This window comes from Electrophorus electricus, chromosome 6, assembly GCF_013358815.1.
Source record: "Electrophorus electricus isolate fEleEle1 chromosome 6, fEleEle1.pri, whole genome shotgun sequence".
Classification (NCBI taxonomy): Eukaryota; Metazoa; Chordata; class Actinopteri; order Gymnotiformes; family Gymnotidae; genus Electrophorus; species Electrophorus electricus.
In genome coordinates, this window is record NC_049540.1 from 8,251,723 (window position 1) to 8,272,742 (window position 21,020).

Consider the following 21,020-nt stretch of genomic DNA (forward strand, 5'->3'; position numbering starts at 1 on the left):
CACTTTTTGTTTCTCTCACAGTACTGTGTAGGTAATTGCAGTACCCCCATTCTTCTAACTCTAATATGTCACATACCGAAGAATTGTATCCCATGTAATAAACATTAGGGCGGAATGAAATGTAGCAGGCAAGGGCCAGGTTTTGCATAAACAGGCTTCAAGTCTGTTGCCATTTTAACGCATTTAACTTGCATCTCTACCAATACCTGAGACTTTGCCAGATGTTCACACTTAATGTTTCCACATGTACCCTACAGGACAAATTCCAAATCCATTCATTCTTTGACTGCACACACAACAGCAAACTGCTCACAGCAATATCTTATTCACACCTTGAGGAGAAAATTTATTTTATTTTTTTGCCTTTTTCCCTTTGCTTTGTATAAAAAATAACTGTGGAAGGTTATGGAGACGATTAATCAAAATCCTAAGTGAGCTCGGTATATTCATGCCGTTTAAATGTAATTATTGACTGCAACGTTAACGTGTAGTTAGTGTGTAGTACCCTTATTCTGTAGCAAGATAGATAGAAAAGACAAAAAAATAAAAAATTGCCTTTTCGGTTTGCTTATTTTGTTGCAACTTATTAGTTGGTAGGTTATTTTTATTTTATTTTGTGTGTGTGCTGTTTACTCCATCTAGTTATACCTCACTAAAACTAAACGAAATAACAGCCTGCCTTCACAGTCGAAACACTGCAGGGGAAAATCCCTCTCGCGGTATTTCCTAGCAGCGCGGCGCGTTTCCGCTTCCTGGGTCGGGCGCGTGTTTCCTGGTCGGCTCGCTCTTCGCATTTTTTTTTTTTTATGTGTTGCCGCGAGCTGCCGTGGTAGGGATGATGATGATGGCGGAGCTGGTGCAGGGACAGGCCTCGGTGGCTCAGCCTGGAATGAAACCAGACGGCTTCGCCGACGCTTTACACCGGGCTCGACAGGTAATGCCCTTAAAACGGCGAAATGCGGTAGAATGCGGAGGTTAAGCGAGGAAGTCCTTTCGGTGTGTTGGAGGAATGTACTTTTTAGACAGCGTAACCCCCCAGCCCCTCTCGCTAGTAGCAAACACACTCCTGTGCACACACTGGGCTAGCTAACAGGCTACACACAAGGTCCAAGTGTGAAGACATGGCAATGCGTGCAGATTAAGACAACGCGGGCCAGAAGACGCCCGAAAATAAATCAAGAACAAAATGCATTTGATTTTCCCGTTGCAGAAATCGGTTGACGTAGTTATTAAACAACTTTACGACTGTTCGGCCCAGAGTTACTTTAAAAAACAAAAAAACAAAAAAAAAACACCCCAAAAAACTAAACCCAAGCAACAAACGGCAACCTGTTGTAGTGCCACAGAAGTTACAGCTAGTTAGCCGATGCCTCGGCTAGCGAGCGCCTCGGCTAAGGCTGGCCGTGTGGCCTAGTTCCGCGAAGCCTTGCAACCACCTGATTTCACGCGCACACTGCGCGAAGTTGGCTCGCGCTCGAGCTGCGTCGCCGCGTTCTTTTAAAAAAACCAAACAAACAAAAAATAAACGGTCGAGTGGCTTGTCGTGTCGGCGTAGAAACGGCGTTGTGGCTTGGCTGCTTTCTCCCCCAACTTGGTACCGGCGGTGAAGTAGTTGGTTTGCAGTGTTCGTCGGCCAACTTGGCGCAAGTTTTGTCCGACCGAAGTAATGTTTTAGCAGATTTATAGCGCGTTACGTGCGGGAGGGCGCTGACAACGTGCGTTTTCTCCTTGCGTTAGTCAGACAGCCTGACGTTATTCGGTGTTCCACAGTAGGATATTCGCTTGGTGAAACGCGATCCAGCATTAATAGCCAACGTGGCTAGCAGGCAGCTAGCTTTTTAAGTTAAAAGCTTAGAAAGTATGGCGTTAACACAGTCAGCTGAGTGAAGTGATAGAACTGATTGCGAAGACACGACACGACACGGCCATTTCGCTGTCGAGTACGTCAAAGAGAATGCATTACCTGAAAAGCGCGTTTTCGTTTCCATCAGGTTGAAACAACTGAAAGTCATGTTTTTTTCAAAAAAAAGCACTAAGCGTAAATGTTTGCTCCTGTGGGCCTTCTCAACCTTCAGAGGAGAAGAAAAATAATCACACACAACTTGTTTGTTTTAGTTGAAACAACTACGCAGAGAGCAATTCTTGCCTATATGTGTAACCGTGTCGTTAGGGTAATTTGCATCCTCTCCACCAAACATTAGGCTTAAAAAGTCTTAAGAATGTACGTTTTCATTAAGGCGTTATTAATGACGACAGTGTTCAACAAAACTACCATATGTATTTCATATTTGGTCGTTTTTGTTGAATTTTTAAATGTTAACTATAATTGTCTACCATTTCAAAACACAACCACATAAGCTTTTATGTTGAGTTGAAGAAAGGTTGGTAGTAGAAAGGCATCCTGTCAGTCCTACCTTGCTGTGAGTCCTTGTATAACATGAAAAACCAGAAGTGTGCAGTGGAGCAGTGATGTCATGCTTTTTTATTGCTGCTCTCTTGCAATTTCTGAGTTATACTTTTACTGTTTGGCTACCTGTCATGACCCAGGGCTGCCACATGTTACTCACACATCTGTTGCGAGAGTCAAAGAAAATGGCTGTCATCTTTTTCTTTGAGCTTGCCAACGTTTACTCGCAATGCATAATTGCTGTAACAGTGTACAAAAAATTGAACTCAAGTTGCCCATTGTACAAATCATTAGGAAATAAAGCTGACAAATCTGTGACTTCAAATCAGTGGGGTCAAAAGGATTTTAAAACACATTGCCTCTTTCATTTAGTGGAAGGTACATGTGCATTCCTTTCCATGCTGTTTTGACTTCAAGGTGTTTCTCTACATGATAAAGATGCTTTGTTCATTTTTGACTCGCTGGTATTGCTTTGTAAAGAGCTTCAAGGTTCTTTCCTGTCAAAATAACCAGCTTTTGATACTTGTTTCAAAAGCACCACAATCTAATAAGCATTCAGGTCCAATCTTTTCACACAATTTCTACTTCTGAGACTACCTTAGTCCCAGCAGGTAGTCCACAATAATATTTCCAAACTGGTAGATAATAAATAATTTGATATTTGCAAGAGCAGCTGAAAGGTTAGGATGGTTACCTCTACAGATTCTCTTTCCCTTCTTGAAGCTAGCAGTGGTTAATGCAATTTTGTGTTCTCAGTGGCAATGTGGTAGATCTGATATTGATATAGGCTTGCAGTATATTAAAACATGCCAGTGAACTCTTATGGCACAATTAAAGATCACCCAGCATTATTTTTGGAAAGTGTTGGATCATGTAAATGCAATGATTCCTTAAAAATCTAAGGTTTGTCACAATGTAAAGTGCTTTTATATTTGTATACAATATAAAGGCTAATTTGTTTATTGCATCTTCCTGCAATGCCATCATAACGGATTCTAGTATTGCGATGATAATTATCTGACAATATATCGTGCAACCTTTTATCTGAGGGCTGCCTCCTGTTTTCATATTCCTTCGCAGGCTTGGGGTTCCTGGGGCCATGTACAGTAGAGCAGGTCAGACATAGCCGTCCACACGTTCAGCTTTTATGAACTCTGTCGAAAGTAAAGAAGTAGCTTGTAAGGATCTCTGTGTTGTGCCAGACCAATATACTCAGACATGTCGTATAAACTGCGTTTGAGCATTTGCGTTGGTTGGTCCTAGCCAGTTCAGTATGTTGCCAATATGTCCCTGTGAGCGTGTACCTGCACTGTACCTCACTGTAATGTTGGCTTATTGTTAGGCATCTTTGGCACAAGTCTGCTACTCGGACATGTCGTATAAACTGCATTTGAGCATTCATGTTGGTTGGTCCTAATCAGGTTCATAAGTTGCCTAACCTACACACGCTCTCCTTGAAGCTGACAAGCTTGTTGCATCTCAAATGGTTATAGAGCTTCATGTGACCTGAACTGTCTGCTCTCCACCCGGCGGTGTTCCCTTACACGGAGCAAGCCCTCCAACAACCCTGCCCCGCCCCAGACCATTTTCCTCAGTAATTGTCGTAATGCCCTTCTTCATTTATGCTCACTTGGGTCCGAGGACGCCCCCGAAGCCAGCAACAAGTGGCCGGTTGTTGGCTAGAGGAATTCTGACCCACTGTTTACCTCCCCCTTCAGTGAGTCCGAGACTTTTCCCTGGCTGGCTGATTTATCCGTGTGCTCACATTGTTGGCATACCAGCCTAGCATTCCCCAGAAAGAGGGTTTAGCTGGGGGGGGGGGGGGGGGGGGTACATGCTCTCGCTCGCTCTCTCCTTCCCTCTCTTTGCCTCCTATGCTCTTGTTCTCCCTCACTTCCTCTATAATTTTTTCCTGCTTTCTCTCCATCTCCTGCTTCCTCTCAGAACTGCCCCGCCTTCTCTCACACTTGCATGCACCAGGATGTTTCATGCTGCAGTGTCAACGCCCCGAAGGTGATGGAAGCCTCTAATTGGGAGGCACTAATTGGAGACATTACATTTTGATTTTTTTTTTTTTTCTCCTCCTCCCAGCCTTCCCCCACCATTTTGCAAGTACGCGTCAATCGGGCGGGCAGGCAGACAGACATCTCAATTTTGTGTAATTTTCTGAAAGGCTATACTTTCCAATAGAGAAAGACAATGCAGGAAAAGAATGGAGAAGTGCTGTCTCCTTTGTGCCGGCTTTTACTTTCCAACGCCCGCCATCTGCGTTCACGAATAGCTAATTGGAGAGCGGAAGCTGTGTGATTTTTATTTTTTAAAAAAAGTTTTTTTACATTTTTTTTTTTTTTTTTTTATGAAAAGTGAGCAAACGATCACTGCCGTGCGGCCTGAAACCGGCCTCTCTCGAGTTGTCTTAGTCTTCCAACAATGCGTTTAAAAGACTCCTCATCACAGGAGCTAAGATTTGTTCTAGGACAGAATGTGCTGACAGCCACACTACTCAAAGTTTTGGCTGTCTTTGTTGCTGAAGGCAAGCACTTGTTGCGTAGAGGCAGTAGCCACGTTCTGTAGCTTTACTCAACTTGGCTCAGAGTGCGCATGAGGTTATGCTGTGGTTCACCTTCTCGTGGGCGATCGCCATGTCCTCTAATCCACCCCCTCTCTACGTTTGTGTTTCGACCTGATAAACCCAGATTGCGGCTAAGATGGGCGGAGACCAGATGCCTCATCTGAACCACTCTTCCCCTGTTGTTGACCCTTCGCTTTATGGGTATGGAGGGCAGAAACGCTCCCTAGATGAAGGAGGTAAGCTGACTCACGAAGTGTGTGTGTGTGTGTGTGTGTGTGTGTATATAAAAAATAAAAGGTGTCTGTGTGTCTAGCACACAACTAGATTTCTGATATACTGTGGCTAAACAAATCCATGCGAGCATACACCATACTTGTGTGTTTTTTTTTTATATATATATATATATATATATATATATATATATATATATATATATATATATATATATATATTAGACACGCACACGTCAGTATTTATGCCCATATTGTTTATATTTGTCCATGTAAATTACTGATTAAGATGTTTGGCCTTGTGCTTGCTGTTTAAGCTGTTTGCTTTGTGGCTTTATTGCTCTTGTTCAGTGTGGCTGACTTGTTCATATGCATCTTGATGCCAGTGGGCTATCAGAATTCAGAAACGCTCTCCCAGTGATCTCTGCAGTCTCTCTAATCTCAGAGGAGACTCATGCTACTAGGTGTCATGACCTGGAGAGACGTTCGTTTCAATCATGTGAAGTAGGGGTGGGCAATCGGTTAATATTATATCACGATTGATCTCGAAGACGTACACGATCTTTTCAAATTGTATAGTTTGACATTTTATATCCTACTTGTGTTTCCAAACTTCACATAAAACTTCGAAAGCCAGTAACAATGTGGGTCCCCGTTGCTTTCCCAAACCTGCAGAATGATTGCCTAACAGATGGCTATGCTGACTGGCAAATTATATCTTGTGTGTCCATCACATGGTCTCTTTCAGGTGTAACATATTTGAAAAACTGTTCAACATGAGCTGACAGCATGCCAGATGGAGTTGGTGCCAAAAGTGCTGTCAGTAGTCTGGCAGTGGTGACTATGCACAATCAGATATTTCTCAATCTAAAGTTAGCTAGATAACTTTTTTTGGGGGGGGGGCGCAACCATCTGCACTTCTAGAGGTAGTTTGACAAATCTATTCAATCTCCTTAAAAGGAAGCATCCGAAAGAACATCTCGAGAGTGTTTGACTCGGGTCGGTACAACCCCACTCATCTGTATCTTGCAAGGTCCCGAGACACAAACAGCGTTATCGTTGACTGATGCGTTAGAATAGTTGAAAAAATATGATAAAAGCAGCAAGCAATGGAAAGAGGGGACAGGTAGTTAGTCTGCCTAAGTAACGACAGCGTGCTGTTTAAAGCTGTAGAGAATTTAAGGCACTGATGCGCACACTATGGTCTGTCAAATCACAAATTTATTTTCTGTTAACACCATTCCCCATATGTTTAGGGAATGATGACAGGATTGCTGCACAAATAGTGTATGGTGAATTTTGAGCTGTTTAAAAAAAAATACATAGTAGAATGTAGTTTACCTTTTACTGCAATTTTTGTGCTCGAGTTCTGGAGTACTTCTATTAAATGGTTATTTATTGACTGCTAATTGCAACTTTTGTTTAATATTTAGAATAAAGCTTAACATTGGTATTAATGATCATTTTGAACACAGTATCTTTTAATGTGTTTTAAATGCTGCAAATGGATAAGTACATAAGCTGGATTGAATCTGGTTATTCTCCAACGTACGCGCACGTGGTGGTCAGTGCCGCTGGCTCCTGATGTCGTTCTCCCTGCCGTGAGCAGTGCTGCACAGGGGGAGCAGGGGTGCAGACGCCTGGGGGGTGGTCCATTCAGAGGAGGGGTGCAGCCTTGGCAGGTTCACTTCAGGAGGTTGGAGGAACCGAGGAATTACACCCCAGAGCATGAAGTCAATTAAGCCCCAGGCCACAGTAAAGCAGGGAGGGCAGGGTGTGGGGGTGTAGTCAGCCCTGGACTTCAGCACCTCTCACATGTGGCCCCAATCAGAGGTGCATTTCTTCAACTTTAAAGACGTACTGAGGGGGCAGGGAGATTAAAAAAAAAAAAAACAAAAAACACTTAGATGTTCAAGAGGCACAGATGGGTGAAATAGTTTCAGAACGTGAGATGGTTCATGTCCATCGGTCTCAGAGCTAGGAGTGTGTGTGTGTGTGTGTGTGTGTGTAATATATATATGTGTGTGTGTGTATGCACACATGTATGTGTGTGTAATATATGTGTGTATGTATATGTATATATGTGTGTATATACACGCGCGCACACACACACACACGTATATAAAAAACACTCACACATTTACCAGTTTATTGTAAATTAAATATATTGTAGCTTGTTTGTTGTAGTGGTGTCTTTCCTTTGCTGAGGCACTCAACCTGTGAACTGGCCTGTGAACTTTTTTTTTGCTTGTGTAATCTCCCCCCCCCCCCCCCCCCCCCTCCCTAAAAATGCTACAAAACATGAAGTACAGAGTGAAGAAATCACTGTACAGGAGATTGCTCTGGGCATTGGCCTCTAGCCAGCAAAATTCATATTGGATGTTACGTGATTGGTCTTTCAGAATCCAATCACAGGTCATTAGATGTTGCTGATGAATGACTAAGCCATCGGTGGTCTGACCATGGCTGTTGATGTCGCAGGGGCTGACCTATCATTATCCAGTAGGGTCACTGATCAGAGATACTGAAGGAACATTGAATGAAACCTCAGCGTGCGGATGGTGACAATTAAATGTTAACCTGGAGAGACTCAGGGAACCATGGGTTATGGTGTGACCTGTGCAGTGCTGGCTAGTGTCAACAGGGACTGTTTGTACTTTGTATTTACACACACATGCTTGCTCACTCTCAGATACTTGTACACTTCAAATGAGCCATGCTGCTTAGAAGTAACCTTGTGTAGAAGCAGTGATTGGCAGATGTGTTATGTTCAGACTGTAAGCATAAAGCCATTATCATTTTTTAAACTCTTAGATAGAGCGTCGACATGGAATCATTCCTGTGTAATAAATTATGGGGCACTGTATGTTTACATACCTCAGGTTGGGCTTGTCTGAACATTTAGGGCTGGTTTGCTGATAAACCTGTTTAACTTGCAGTGTGAAATCATTAATATGCCTGCTGATGTTTAGTACAACTTCACCATGTCATTTATTCCTAGTTGGTCTAGAATATATCTGTAAACATTCAGACTGTTCAAATATCCATTTTTCCCCCCAGCATTTTCCTCTGTATAATGAAGATTCTTTAAATTCATTAGTTTTCATGTTCATGCGTTTGCTAGCTGATGAGAATAAACTTGTAGGACATGTTGGAATATTTCAAATAGTATAGGAATGTGAAATATCACAGAATGAAAAGAACAAATGAATACCTCTCTTTTACTTGGATCAGTTTTAATGCACCAGCTGTCGGGACCGAGTTAGGGACCTTACTTTACTGTCCGAGTACTAAACTGGTTTTCTTTCAGTACTTGAGTGTCGAAGGGGTTGTTCATGCAAAGTATTATTACTTGCCAATATTAATGTATTTTCATTTTAATTTCTCAGTCTGGTGTGGACATAGTTGCACTATTGTGAAACATGTTTTTTGCTTTTAGTTGAAAATGATTTAAAATCATGTTACTTGTTACAGGTTTTAAATAAAATTTGGTCATAGTCCTCAATGCCAAAGCGCTATTTCTGGACCTGCAGTATGCAATCAACCTCACTGCAATTATATTGTGATAGCTGCACTTAATTACTGTGGAAAGAAAATGTTCTGGAGAGCGAAGATGTTTGGTGGCAATTTGATCGGTTTTGAGTAGCATGCACGGGGCGAGGTTATTGCCAGTTAACTTCCAGTCTTCATTGCCTCTAGCTACCTGTGTTGTCGGAAGGTGTTCAAGATCAAAGGGCGTTGGAGCACTCAAATGCCGTCGCTGTGCCTGCTCCCATCACAGTCTGGAGCCTGAAATACACTCTTCATGCATACATAACACCAGGCTTTTATATAATTTCTTGGATTTTCCTAGGATTTTTGAAATGGCTGTGCTTTATTTAAATGCAATTAGAAATAGTTTGAACACAATTATAAAATGTTAATTTTTTTATTAATCCTCATACTGAGTAGGTTTTCTCAGAAGTAACATAACTCTTTTCCTGGGGACCCACTCAAGCGGAGATTTGCGCTTAGGGGAATCTGAGAAACGATGCATTTCTTTGCTTTGTGTCGGGTGGTTTACGGCAGCGCCTCTGTAAAAGGAGATGTCGGTGTATGGCAGCTTGTCCCTGAGCCGCCGACGCATGCGGTGTGACTTCCTGTGAGAGGGAGCACAGTCCCCTGTTGTCTGTAAGCCGCACTCCCTTGGTAGCAGATTTGAGGGAAGAATACATTGGGCAAAATCAGCCTCATTACACAGCAGCAATACAATAGCAATGTGCAGTTTTCTTTGTTATTGATATGTTGGAAAACATTTGTACCCATTTTTCTCCTTTTATTTTTCCCAAAGTAGGTACCCAGCTTGGTGCAATGGTACATCCAAGGTGAGTGCATAGCCAATCATAAATCTGCTTAAAATGAAGTCTATTTTTCTCACTCATTTCAAACGTATCAACATGCATTATATTCTCTTAATATCAGCCCTGTCCTAATGTGAAATGAGATGGCTTCTGCTGCAGGAGAGGGTCAAGCTGTGGAAAACTTCATTTTCCCTGCACAATAAAATTTCCAACATTCAGATGTTAAAGAAGGGGAAATTGCACCCTAGAATATCTTTTCAGGCGCGTGTTCTAGGAAGGCGTTGTCTAGACAAGGTGGTCAGTCAGGGACCTCCAAGATGCTCGCAGGATTTCGCTGCTTGTTTTGGTTGGTTGCTTTGTGACCTGCATGCTTCCCCAGCCAGGCCAGCTTAGGACAGTATTCGCCCTGCTGTCTTCACTAGTACAAACGGCCACGTGCACTCAGAGCAGCTTGTCAGGAGGGCAAAATGCACACGATTTGCTAATAGACTGGTGTTATGGTGTATGTCTGTGTGAGGGAGAGATTGGTTATAGTGTAGTGAATTACCACGTCAACTTTTAGAGCTTTTTTTCTCAGACGCAGATGCCTCTTGCTGAAGTTTCACCCAAAAGAACCATGTACAGTAAAAAAGCATTTTAAACATGCAGAGCCAGTGTGTAGTTATTAAAATATTTTATTGTTAATCACATAATCTTGTTTCATTGTGAATTTCTTATTTATTTTTTCCAGGGCTATAGTGACGGAGGACTTCAAAGTGCCTGACAAGATGGTGGGCTTCAGTAAGTGTGAAGCCAGAACCTGGCTTTTTGTCTTGCAAAATAGTTTTGTTTTGTTTTGTTTTGTTTTTTTGTTTTTTTTTAATTTGAAAGCATTTCAGCTTTTTTAAAAACTTAATTTCTTTTGCCAAGCAATCCTGAAAGTTCAGTGACTTGAATGTTCATTCAGTTTTGCAGTATTTTATTTCTAGAATAGGAAAATAGTTTTCAGGCTTTTATTGTTTATTATATACACAAAATTGTTCTTAATTTGTCTCCTTCATCTCATGTATTTTTAGTCATTGGAAGAGGTGGTGAGCAGATCACCAGAATCCAGCTGGAATCGGGCTGTAAGATCCAGATAGCAGCTGGTACGAGTCTCCCCCATACCCGCACCTACACACACCATCATGTTTATGTAAATCACAAACATGCATATAACCTCCCACGCTTTTTAAGATATGAAGTTATATCCTTTGGCTGCTGTTGAGGAGGGGTGGTCTTTTTGCTTTTTTTGTTTTGCGCTGTATGTTTGTGGTAAAATGTGTGTGCGCGCATGTGTTGCCCCTATAGATAGTGGAGGTATGGCTGACCGACCCTGCGCCCTGACGGGGAGTCCAGAGAGCATAGAGTAAGGCTAACTCTGTTTCCATGCAATCTCTGATGTCGCCCTGTGTGTGACCTCTCTGTACTAAACCCCACTGGTGTGTTTTACGGAACAATAAACCAATGTTTACAAGGGTCTTCTGTATGCATGCTTATGACCTTTGATGTGAAAGGTCATGGTTTTAATTTTGGATAGTTAAAGATGTAAATATCGAATATTGGATAACCCAAGTCTTTGTAGAAGGAACCATTGATCATTTTAGTACTAACAATTTGCAGATTTTTCTGGTTATGAAATGACCAGGATGATGCAATCAGATGTCTTAAACTTAATCTGGCTGGTTAGTTTATTTGTTTATGAACTAGGCACCTGAAAATGGCTGGTTTTGGGGAGCTTCTTAGGTAATTTTCTGACACTGGAATAAGTGTTATGGTTGGGTTGGATGAAGATGGCTTGAGTTTGCAATATATATGACTTGAATTGTAATTCTTCAGTAAACTAGAGAGACATTCATACCAATGGTACACCGGGGGGGGGGGGGGGGGGGTGTGTCTTTATTTAGTCTTTTTAAACTTGATGTTCTTACTTGCTTTTAATCTTTTCTTTTTTTAATAAATGGAAACCTTCACATTGGTTGGGTTTGATGCTGAGAGTATTTGGTGCTGTATCTGTAGTGCATTAATAGTAGTATTACTGAAGCATGTGGTAAATGGAAACCCTCCCTGTGCACATTTGCTTGGTTTGCTGTGCATGTGAACACCCTGTGCTGTTTAGCAAGTAGCCCCTTGGCCCCGCCCATCATGCCTCTGCTGCTTCTGTCCACCAGGCAGGCCAAACGGTTGCTCGGCCAGATCGTGGACCGCTGTCGGAACGGCCCCGGCTTCCACAGTGACATGGACGCCAACAGCGCTGTCCAAGAGATCTTGATCCCAGCCAGCAAAGTGGGTCTGGTCATTGGCAAAGGAGGGGACACTATCAAACAGCTACAGGTGCACCCACCTCTCAAACACAGAACATATTACAATAATGCATTCAAATTTGCATGCTTGGGGTGTGAGGGATTAATCATGGTCTCTTATGCTGTTATAAACATTTGTATATAAAACAATTTTAATTTCCCCTTCATTAAAATAAAACTTAATTATTTTTCTTTCTTTTTTTTTTTATTTTTTATTTTTTTATTTTTTTTTTTACATTTGATCATGCGGAGCAAAAAATGTTTGAGTTCTGTGTAAGCAGCTTTTTAATTCTGGCCTCGCATGTGTGTCTGTTGTGTGTACTCCAGGAGAGAACAGGGGTGAAGATGATCATGATTCAGGATGGTCCCATGCCCACAGGAGCAGACAAGCCCCTCAGGATCACTGGGGACCCCTACAAAGTGCAGGTGGGGTGCCTCCATCTGCCATTACCCCCATGAAAAATTTAGACTATTTAACCCACAAGAAGGATTTGGTGGCGAGTGTTTTCTGTTGCTTCGCGGCTAAGGTGTGTGTGTGTGTGTGTGTGTGTGTGTGTGTGTGTGTGTGTGTCTTGTAGCAAGCGCGGGAGCTTGTAGTGGAGATCATTCGGGAGAAGGACCAGGGGGACTTCAGGACTGGCCGGGGTGACTTTGGCTCCAGGCTGGGTGGAAGCAGTGTGGATGTGAGTACGCATGCACACACACTTGAGAAGTCGTTAAATAGGTTTATTCCAATACCTTTTCTAAACAGCACTACTGGCCTTAGTTGGGGATGTGTGTAGCATCTTGCTTGGTCGTTTTTCTTGCCAGCCGTTTTGATGTGCCGTCTCTGAGCAGGTGGCTGTGCCGAGGTTTGCAGTGGGCATCGTCATTGGCAGAAACGGTGAGATGATCAAGAAGATCCAGAATGATGCTGGCGTGAGGATCCAGTTCAAGCCAGGTCAGTGTGTTGCTCCGAACACCAAGATGCTGTCGGGCTGGCAGTTCTGACTTTCCCTGACTAGGGCCAGGTACCAAAATCCACTACCAGTATGGCACCAGTATGACACTCTGGTATCTACTGGTATCCCTCTTAAAGGGATAGTTCAGCAAAAAATAAAACTTACCACAGATGCAATCCATCAGCCAAGACATGCCTAGAGTCCAAATTTTGCTTCTTTAGTTTAGAATAAAATCTGCTAAAGTTGCTCACACTGGAAGTCAACAGCAAGTATAATGGCCTTTGAAATTAAGTCCACGAATGTCTCTCGGCCTGCTAAAAACTCCCTATAGTGATGTTTTCATTCACTTTTATGGTTGTCATACTGCATCCTGAAACACACTGACTAGTCAGTGTGCAGTTTGAATGAGTTGAGAGAAGTTTGTGGGCATGTATGTTCAGCTGTTTTTGTTGACGACTTCCAGTGTAGCAATGTTACCAGTTTTAGTTCTAAACTAAAGAAGTAAAATTTGGTCAATAAACATGTTGAGTGACAGTATCTGGGGTAAGTAGAAAATCGCATACTCTCCCCCCCCCCCCCCCACTCGTGTGTCCCATTACTAGTTCATATCACACTTGCTCTGTTTGCAGCAGAAGCCTACTGTAGTTAGTGCCTCAAACACAGTTCTAATAAACATTTGTTTATTGAATGTGGTTGATGTTCTTTTCAAAAGTACCAGTTTGGGCTCCATTTAGTTACTTTTACAACATTGCCAGTATCGTTTTAGCACCAGTCTTGGGGGGGGGGGGGGGGAACCCAAACAATGCCTAGACTGGCCCTGACTGGCATCTGGAGGTGCTTTTGCTTGTCTCAATGGATGCTTGTTAATTGCAGCCTTAAACCCTATTCAGATGGGATTAAGTTTACATGGGCTCCTGGGGTAATTTCTTATTCTCCCACCCTTCGCTGTCTGGAACAGCTATGTCGGTGTTCTGGTCCGCACTCCTCTTACAGACCCAATTACCTACTGCTGCTTGCCAAACTTGGAGGTCGTGTGATGACTGTAGTCCCATGAGGATACACTTTAACTTTTTTTTTTTTTTTTCCTCTTCCCCCTTCTGTAAACTCATGGTGTGTATACCAGTGACACATCCCTCCACCAGCTTCACAAAACAACAAATGGATGCTTCTGAAGCATCTCTCGACCACTGACTTGGTGTGGGTGGTAAAACCTCGACCACACACTGCCTGGGAGAGCATCGCCAGGAGGGGAAAGCAAATTAACTCAGACAATATTATAATGGCAACTACAGGTGTACTTTATTTTCACAAATGCATAATGTGTACTTTTAGTTTTCTAAAATGAATTAATGGCTGCTTGGGTGCCATGATGTGGATGGACCATGACCACGCAAACATTTGGGTTCATGGAAGATACAACCCAAACTGTGGTGGCTTGACTTCAGGAGCTATTGTGCTGCAACATTTCTGTGCGTGTGTGCGCGCGTACAAATCCCAGTAGGCCCTGGCTGATTGTGTGTGTGTGTGTCTGTCTCTCCCCAGATGACGGAATCAGTCCGGATCGGATTGCACAGGTGATGGGTCAGCCAGACAGGTGTCAGCACGCAGTGCACCTCATCAACGAGCTGGTGCACACAGCACAGGTGCGTGTGTCCCCCTGGCGGGCAGCAGCGGGCATGTGGGAGTAGGGTTACCAGCCCGCTCAGTGGGAGGACTGGGGCCGATCATCTCTGAAGCAGCGCTCCCATCTCGGCTCTGTGCCTTTATTAGCATAATGGGTTTATTCTAATTCTAGTAGGGGTTTTTGTAGAAGGCTTATGTCTGGTGTTAGGACTATTCCATTTTGATGATGTATTTTGATTATCTGGTTTTTTTTTTTCTTTAAGGATCATTTGTTTAGAAATGCTGTTTTATGTGAAATGTCTTTTATTCTCTGTGGAATCTCCGTGCTCCCTCAGACTGAAAAGAAAAGAGTGAAATTTAGCTTTTTTTCTGTGCTGGGTTTGTGTTCTCCCCTCAGGAGCGGGATGGTTTTGGGGGTGCAGCTGGAGCTCGTGGGCGAGGCCGAGGTCGCAGCGATTGGAACATGGGCGCCCCAGGAGGAATACAAGAAGTGACCTACACGATACCAGCAGACAAGTGTGGTCTTGTGATCGGCAAAGGTAGTGCTTCCTGTGCCTCTCTTATAAGCATGGAAAGTTGGCAAATTCTTTTAATCACCACCAGTTAGTGATTAACCGCTAATTGACAGAAACATCACCCGTGGGACCCACAGTACAAAACTGTCTGTGCAACCTTCCTTTTAACCACATGCTTTGTGTTTTTGTTTCACTAGCAAACTAAACACTTGATCCATCTTTTCTAATCCACTTGACCTTTGTAATTTGCGATGGCATGCTGCTGATCAGGTTATTTTGGGCTATGAAAACCACCACCCTAGGCAGTTCTTATTGCACCAAACGTACCTTTTTTATTTCAGGATTAAATGATAACCCTTCAGGGCCCCTTTAATATGCACTGGCGTTGGATTTTAGAGAGGTAAATAATCCGACTACCTTGATGCCATCTGACCGTCGAACGAGGCCATGTAGAGGGACTGTGTGACGGAGACCCTCATCAGAAGGTTAAACGCAATGCTCTGCCAAGGAGATGGCTCTTTGGTCCAGTGGTCAGAGCTCATGTTCACCTCCCGTCAGACCTGCGTTTGAGTCCCAGGTTGGGACTGAGATATGTGAAGTGGAATTAATTACTGTATTCATTGTAAACTGACATCGGTCATGCAGGTGATCTTTAATCAGCATTCGTTTAGTTCCATAACATCATCTGTTTATTTATAGAATTAGCTTATTGAATGTTGATGCTGCTTCATTATCAGCTATCTAAGAGCTTCCAAATACATGCTTTTGCCTCCTGGTAGTGTACTTTCACATAATGCATTTGTTTGAAAATTTGTTTTTAAAATTACCCTCCCTCCCAGTCCATTATTCCAAGGAGGTCTTAATTTCCAACGTGTTAAGTTCTCCACTCTGAATTGCGTACTTCATTGTTCTGGCTAAGTGCTTCACTGGGGCGTCTTTTCACTCAGCGTTTAAGACCACCAGCAAAACTCTCTCACGCCATTTAAGACCCCCCCCTCCCCCCTTGCCGCTTTATAACTAAGCTCGTCCCATGTAAAGAGCAGGGCGCTGGCTAGTCCCAGGCTCTGCCCACCAGCTGAATGCCCAATCTCTTTCTCCCTCTCTCTGGTGCGCCTGGAGAGCTAATAATGGCTTCATTATTGCAGAAGTTCAATTTGTTTGACAATAGCTTGCTGGCTCATGTCCAGTCCATCGGCCCTGACGAGGACCCCGCACAGGCGGGGGTGGTGTCAAGAAGTGTTTTCAGTCTGGGGTCGGGCCAGGTCAAGCAAGCGTCACCCTGAAGTGAACAAACGTGTAATTGATTTTGGGGACATCCCTTCGCCCCCTTGCCCCCACCTACTCACAATAAGCTTATAAAGGCTCTTGTGACTGAGCAGAGGGCCATTTATACACCCCCACCTCTCTACCCTGTCCACCACCGTCATGCCTTCATAGAGGGGCGAAAAGAAGCAGGCTTGGGGGGGGGGGGGGGTGCTCTCATTTCTTGCTCCATTTCCACTGCTGAGATGGCAGTTCCTCCTTGACCAGATGAGGACTGCCCTGTGTTTGTCCTTTGGCGTGACTGTTGTCTTACCGTGTGTGCAACCCGCTGTCAGCCGTAGTATGAGCGGCACTCGGTGTGTTGAGATCTAATGGCAGATGCGGGTCCTCAAGCTGTTTTGCTGTGGACTGCAGTGATGTGAGCCACATCTTGAGGCGAATTATTTAAGGAACTTTCCTTCACTTTGAGAGTGAAACAGGAGTGCACATTTTGCAGTTATTTAAAAGTAAAACAGCTTGTCTCAGTTTTGGCCACTACAAAAGTTCCCAGTTGTATCCTGAGTGTCCGTGTCCTCATTAGGTGGAGAGACTATTAAGAACATCAACCAGCAGTCAGGCGCTCACGTGGAGCTCCAGAGGAACCCTCCACCCAACACCGACCCCAATGTGCGCATCTTCACCATCAGGGGTACCCCGCAGCAGATGGAGGTGGCCCGACAGCTGATTGATGAGAAGATCGGGGTAAGTGACTTGGATTCACTGACCCCTGATGATCACCTCTGCTCGTGACATTGCGGCAAACCACGCGTTATTCCTTGTGGTCCCTTTTTGTTTTTTATGATGTTTGACTAGTGTCTGTCTGAATGTGTGCAGTGGCTCAAATGCGAAGGCTTGAGTTTTTTTTTAAACTCATTGAGAAATGAATTGTGGTGCTGAACTGATGTATAGCCAAGTGTCGGTGTACCATGTTGAGTGGTTGGTGTGTGGCTGAATAAATCGGAGCTGGCATTCTTGGACACAACACTGAGGAAACAGGTTCTGCCTCAGGGGGAGGTGTGTGTGTGTGTGTGTGTGTGTGTGTGTGTGTGTGTGTGTGTGTGTGTGTGTGTGTGTGTGTGTGTGTGTGTGTGTGTGTGTGTGTGTGTGTGTGTGTGTGTGTGTGTGTGTGTGTGTGTGTGTGTGTGTGTGTGTGTGAGTAAGAGTAAGATGGTTCCCTGATTTCAAGGGAAGAACAAAAAATGACCTTAACTGTCAGGGAGGAGGGGATCAATATCTTGGTGAGTTGGATACAACCAGTTAACACATCCGAAAGCTTTGGCCTGCTGCTGGTTCTGGTTCTGGCCTTTGTTTCGAGGTGCACACCCACCATGGGGATTCCCGGAGCTGTGCATCCTGCCCTGTCATCAATCAGCCCTGCAGGGCTTAATAGCGGTGTGTGTGTGGTTAAGTGAGGGAGACCTTTCACCCCACCCAGTTCTCACTCCTCCGTTCTCTCGGCTCAGGTCTCTGGAATGGGCGGCAGCAGCAGTTTTGGGCTGAGCCCCTTCACCCAGGGCCCCGCCACTGCGCACCAGAAGTGAGTGGCCACTTTTCTGTTCATAAACCACGTTGCTTTCCTCTTTGGCTCATGATTTGGATCTGGTTTAAGGGCCGAAACTTTGTTCTGCTCAAAAATATGCTGAATGTTGTTGGTTTTTGTGTTTCCCCTGTGTCTGATAGTGGACCACAAACGTTTATGACTGGAGGTTGGGGCACCACATACCAGACATGGCAGACCCAGACACAGCAGGACCTCAGTGAGTACTCCTCTGTGCACTCCACATGCTGCTCTCCCTCTGCATCTAATGCCTTACCCCATAGCACCCATCCAGGATGCTTCCTGGCAATCTTTCCTTTTGATATTTTTCCTTTACAGTTTTACTGGTCTACTATGCCTGATCCATCTTTTATCTCGTCATTTAAAAGGCAAAATTCTGTAGTCCATCAATATGTATTAACTTTAAGGGCTGAAGAAGTGGTTATGCAATATGATTTTTGCGTTCTGTTTAATTCAGGATCTCCATGCCTTATACAAGCGTAGAAGGGATCCGAGTGTATCCAGTGTGCAGGTGTCTGTTCGTGTGAATGGCAGACGAGCAGAGGAACACCCTGTTGCTGTGCACTGTACCACTTGTTGCTCACTGTTTTATCTGTCTGGTTTCAGGTCACAGCGGGTCACAGACAGGACAGATGGATTATTCCAAGGCATGGGAGCAGTATTATAAAAAACTGGGTAAGTATTCCACTAGAGGGCGCTCTACAACGTACTCTTCTTAGTTCCAGATTTATAAATAAGAAGGGTTTAGGGTTAACTTGTAGTTTGTGATTCACTTCGGGGTTGGTCTGGAGGTGAAATTTTGACACTTGCAGCACTTCAGAGTTGCTTAATTTTATTGTTGCAATAATTTTTAGCAATTGCCTTGTTCATGTAAATGTCCTCAAATATATAATGCTGATATCCTGCACCTGTATGCCTGTGTATGCCTGTGTCTTTGTGATCAGGTCAGCAGAGCCAAGCTCAGAACACTGGTCCTGACTACAGCAAAGCATGGGAAGATTATTATAAGAAACAGAGTAAGCTTTTACTTTGCAATTACTTTGGAGCGTATGCAGTCCTAGTATGAAGTCTCGCATGGTTTATTTTCTTGCTGTCTCAGGTCAGGCTGCAGGTCCTGCATCCCAGCAGAGCTCCCCTCCAGACTACAGTGCTGCATGGGTGGAGTATTACAGACAGCAGGGAGCTTACTACGGTCAGGGCTCACAGCAGACGCAGGCTCCAGGCCTTCAGGTACGTACACACGTGCACATACACGTTTTCCTGTTGTTTGATATCAGCATTTCAATGCAGCAGAGTGGAAAGCAGAAACAATTGTTGTACTCAGTAATGTCCTACAGTGGTCTAGGAGGACCTTTTATATTTCAGGAATTGTCTGTCTTCTGTCTTGTAGGATCATTAGAGTGGATTCCCTTTAGTTGAAGATTTTTGAATGATTGAGAAGATGAAACAAACAAAACCTTTTGTAACAGAGGTTTCTAGATTTGCAACGCCTTGAAGACTTTTACTTTTTTCTTAGTGAGAAACACTAGCTGTAGAATGACTTGTACAATTTAAAACAGAAGAAAAGAAATTTCTAAATCAGGAACGTAAAATTGTTACTAAATACTTGTGTACACCATTATTTGAATGAACAATTTCCGGGAACCTTTTCGGACAACAGATGTTTTTGTTTTCTATTCTTCCTTTTTAATTCAAGTGAAATCGCCAAAAGGAACCCCGGAATTGTAACATTTCAGCAATCGCAATATAATCTATTTTTTTCTAGTTCTGTTGCAATAAAATCGTAATTATAGGCTTAGCAGTCTTGAATAACTTTTGTTGTTTTTGTCATGAAATGTTTTAAGAATGTGTGAAAAATGTTTTCTTTTCCTTTTACATAGAGCAATTTTAATTCAGTGAGAAACTGTGATGTTTTGTTACAGGAAAAATGTTTTGTTTTTTTGTTTTTTTTTTGGTTTTTTGTTTTTTACAAAATGAGTGATGTTGGCAACTGGCAGTCAATTCCTAATTTAATTCCTCTTGTTTTGTATTGTTTTTCATTGTCATTTTATTGTACTCTGGTTTAAAAAGGTGCAATATCTTATTTCATATTTGAAACAAAGATGGATTTCTTTATTTTGACAGATGTTTAACTTGTAGTTCTTAGGGGTTGTTTTTTTTTTAGGTGTTTGGAAATAATTTTTTATTACCTTGATCTGATGTGGGAATAAGGGGGTCTTGCATATTGTGAGTTTATTGCCTTTGCTATCTTGTAAAACTATGTATGTACACTCAGATACTTGACTAAATACTTTATTTAAATATATATAATTAAATCAAAGAAGTTATTTCCTTTATTGAGTCATTTTTGCAGGAAAACTGTCCCTGTTCTGTTTTCATATTGAAATTTTTTTTCAAAAGTTGTGAATGTGTAATTTGAAATTTGATGTTGCATCTTGATGTATGGACAAAAAAACGATGGTTTTATGTATGTTCTGTACCTACACCATTCAAGACTGCTAAGCCTTCAGATCCTGTCTGTGTATTAATTGTAGATTTTTATATTCTAAGTATTAAGATCAAAGTTGTCTTATTTGGTACCACCCAGCATATCCCCATTGCCCCACCAGTACACACTGTGGACTTACACGTAGTCCGATGCTAATAACTTTTTAAGTATTTTTTTTTTCTTTCTACTGTGTGATCTAATATATGTATGAATGATTGATTAGTTACGAATTGAATCTAGTATTAACTTCACTGCTTAATGAAAAGGGATATTATAATTTCAAATGTTTAATTTTAGTGGTTTTTTTTTTTTTTCTTCTTGTGTACAGGTAACCGTGTATTAAAAATATCAAAAGACTACTTTTTGTGTTTTTTCTTTATTTTATCGTTTTAGTTCTTTTCTTTGGTTTTCTGTAACACATTCCCGTTTTAGATCTTCACTTGAACGCCCATATATACCCGAAACTGGACACTACCCATCTTTAACTCTTGGGAGATGACTTTATATGTGTAATGCATCGCTTTGTATCATTTGTGTTGTGTATAGAAAAATTATATTTTCTATGATACTTTATAACCTTTAACAGCTGAAATAAATGGGACGCAAGTAAGATGTAGAGTTCATTTATGTTCATTCATGTAGTCAAACAGTTATGTGAAACATTTTTTCCACGGACACGTCACGCCTGTGATCTGAAATGTACACTTACGTAATTAATGAGAC

The 21,020-nt window shown here is 42.7% G+C and overlaps 1 protein-coding gene across 2 annotated transcripts; it reads left to right on the plus strand.

Annotated features, from left to right (window-relative positions):
* Positions 1–804: 804 nt before the first annotated feature.
* Positions 805–20,907, plus strand: fubp3 (far upstream element (FUSE) binding protein 3). 2 transcript variants are annotated; one of them, XM_027025789.2, is made up of 19 exons: positions 805–934; positions 5,104–5,215; positions 9,540–9,573; positions 10,280–10,329; positions 10,605–10,676; positions 10,879–10,936; positions 11,739–11,901; positions 12,198–12,296; positions 12,449–12,553; positions 12,708–12,810; positions 14,354–14,454; positions 14,832–14,973; positions 16,793–16,953; positions 17,715–17,788; positions 17,932–18,008; positions 18,416–18,484; positions 18,754–18,825; positions 18,909–19,039; positions 19,200–20,907. In XM_027025789.2, exons 1-19 carry the CDS (start codon positions 836–838, stop codon positions 19,206–19,208), a joined length of 1,731 nt encoding a protein of 576 aa, XP_026881590.1. In that variant the 5' UTR covers positions 805–835; the 3' UTR covers positions 19,209–20,907. The 2 variants fall into 2 exon arrangements, with proteins under 2 accessions (XP_026881590.1, XP_026881599.1); XM_027025798.2 differs by having other exon boundaries at positions 9,543–9,573.
* The last annotated feature ends 113 nt before the right edge of the window (positions 20,908–21,020 follow it).

Coding starts and splice junctions, on each gene's coding strand:
- fubp3 (XM_027025789.2), top strand. CDS start 836: ATGATGATGATGGCGGAGCTGGTGCAGGGACAGGCCTCGGTGGCTCAG. Junction 935..5,103: donor CTTTACACCGGGCTCGACAG/GTAATGCCCTTA, acceptor TGATAAACCCAG/ATTGCGGCTAAGATGGGCGG. Junction 12,811..14,353: donor GAGGATCCAGTTCAAGCCAG/GTCAGTGTGTTG, acceptor GTCTCTCCCCAG/ATGACGGAATCAGTCCGGAT.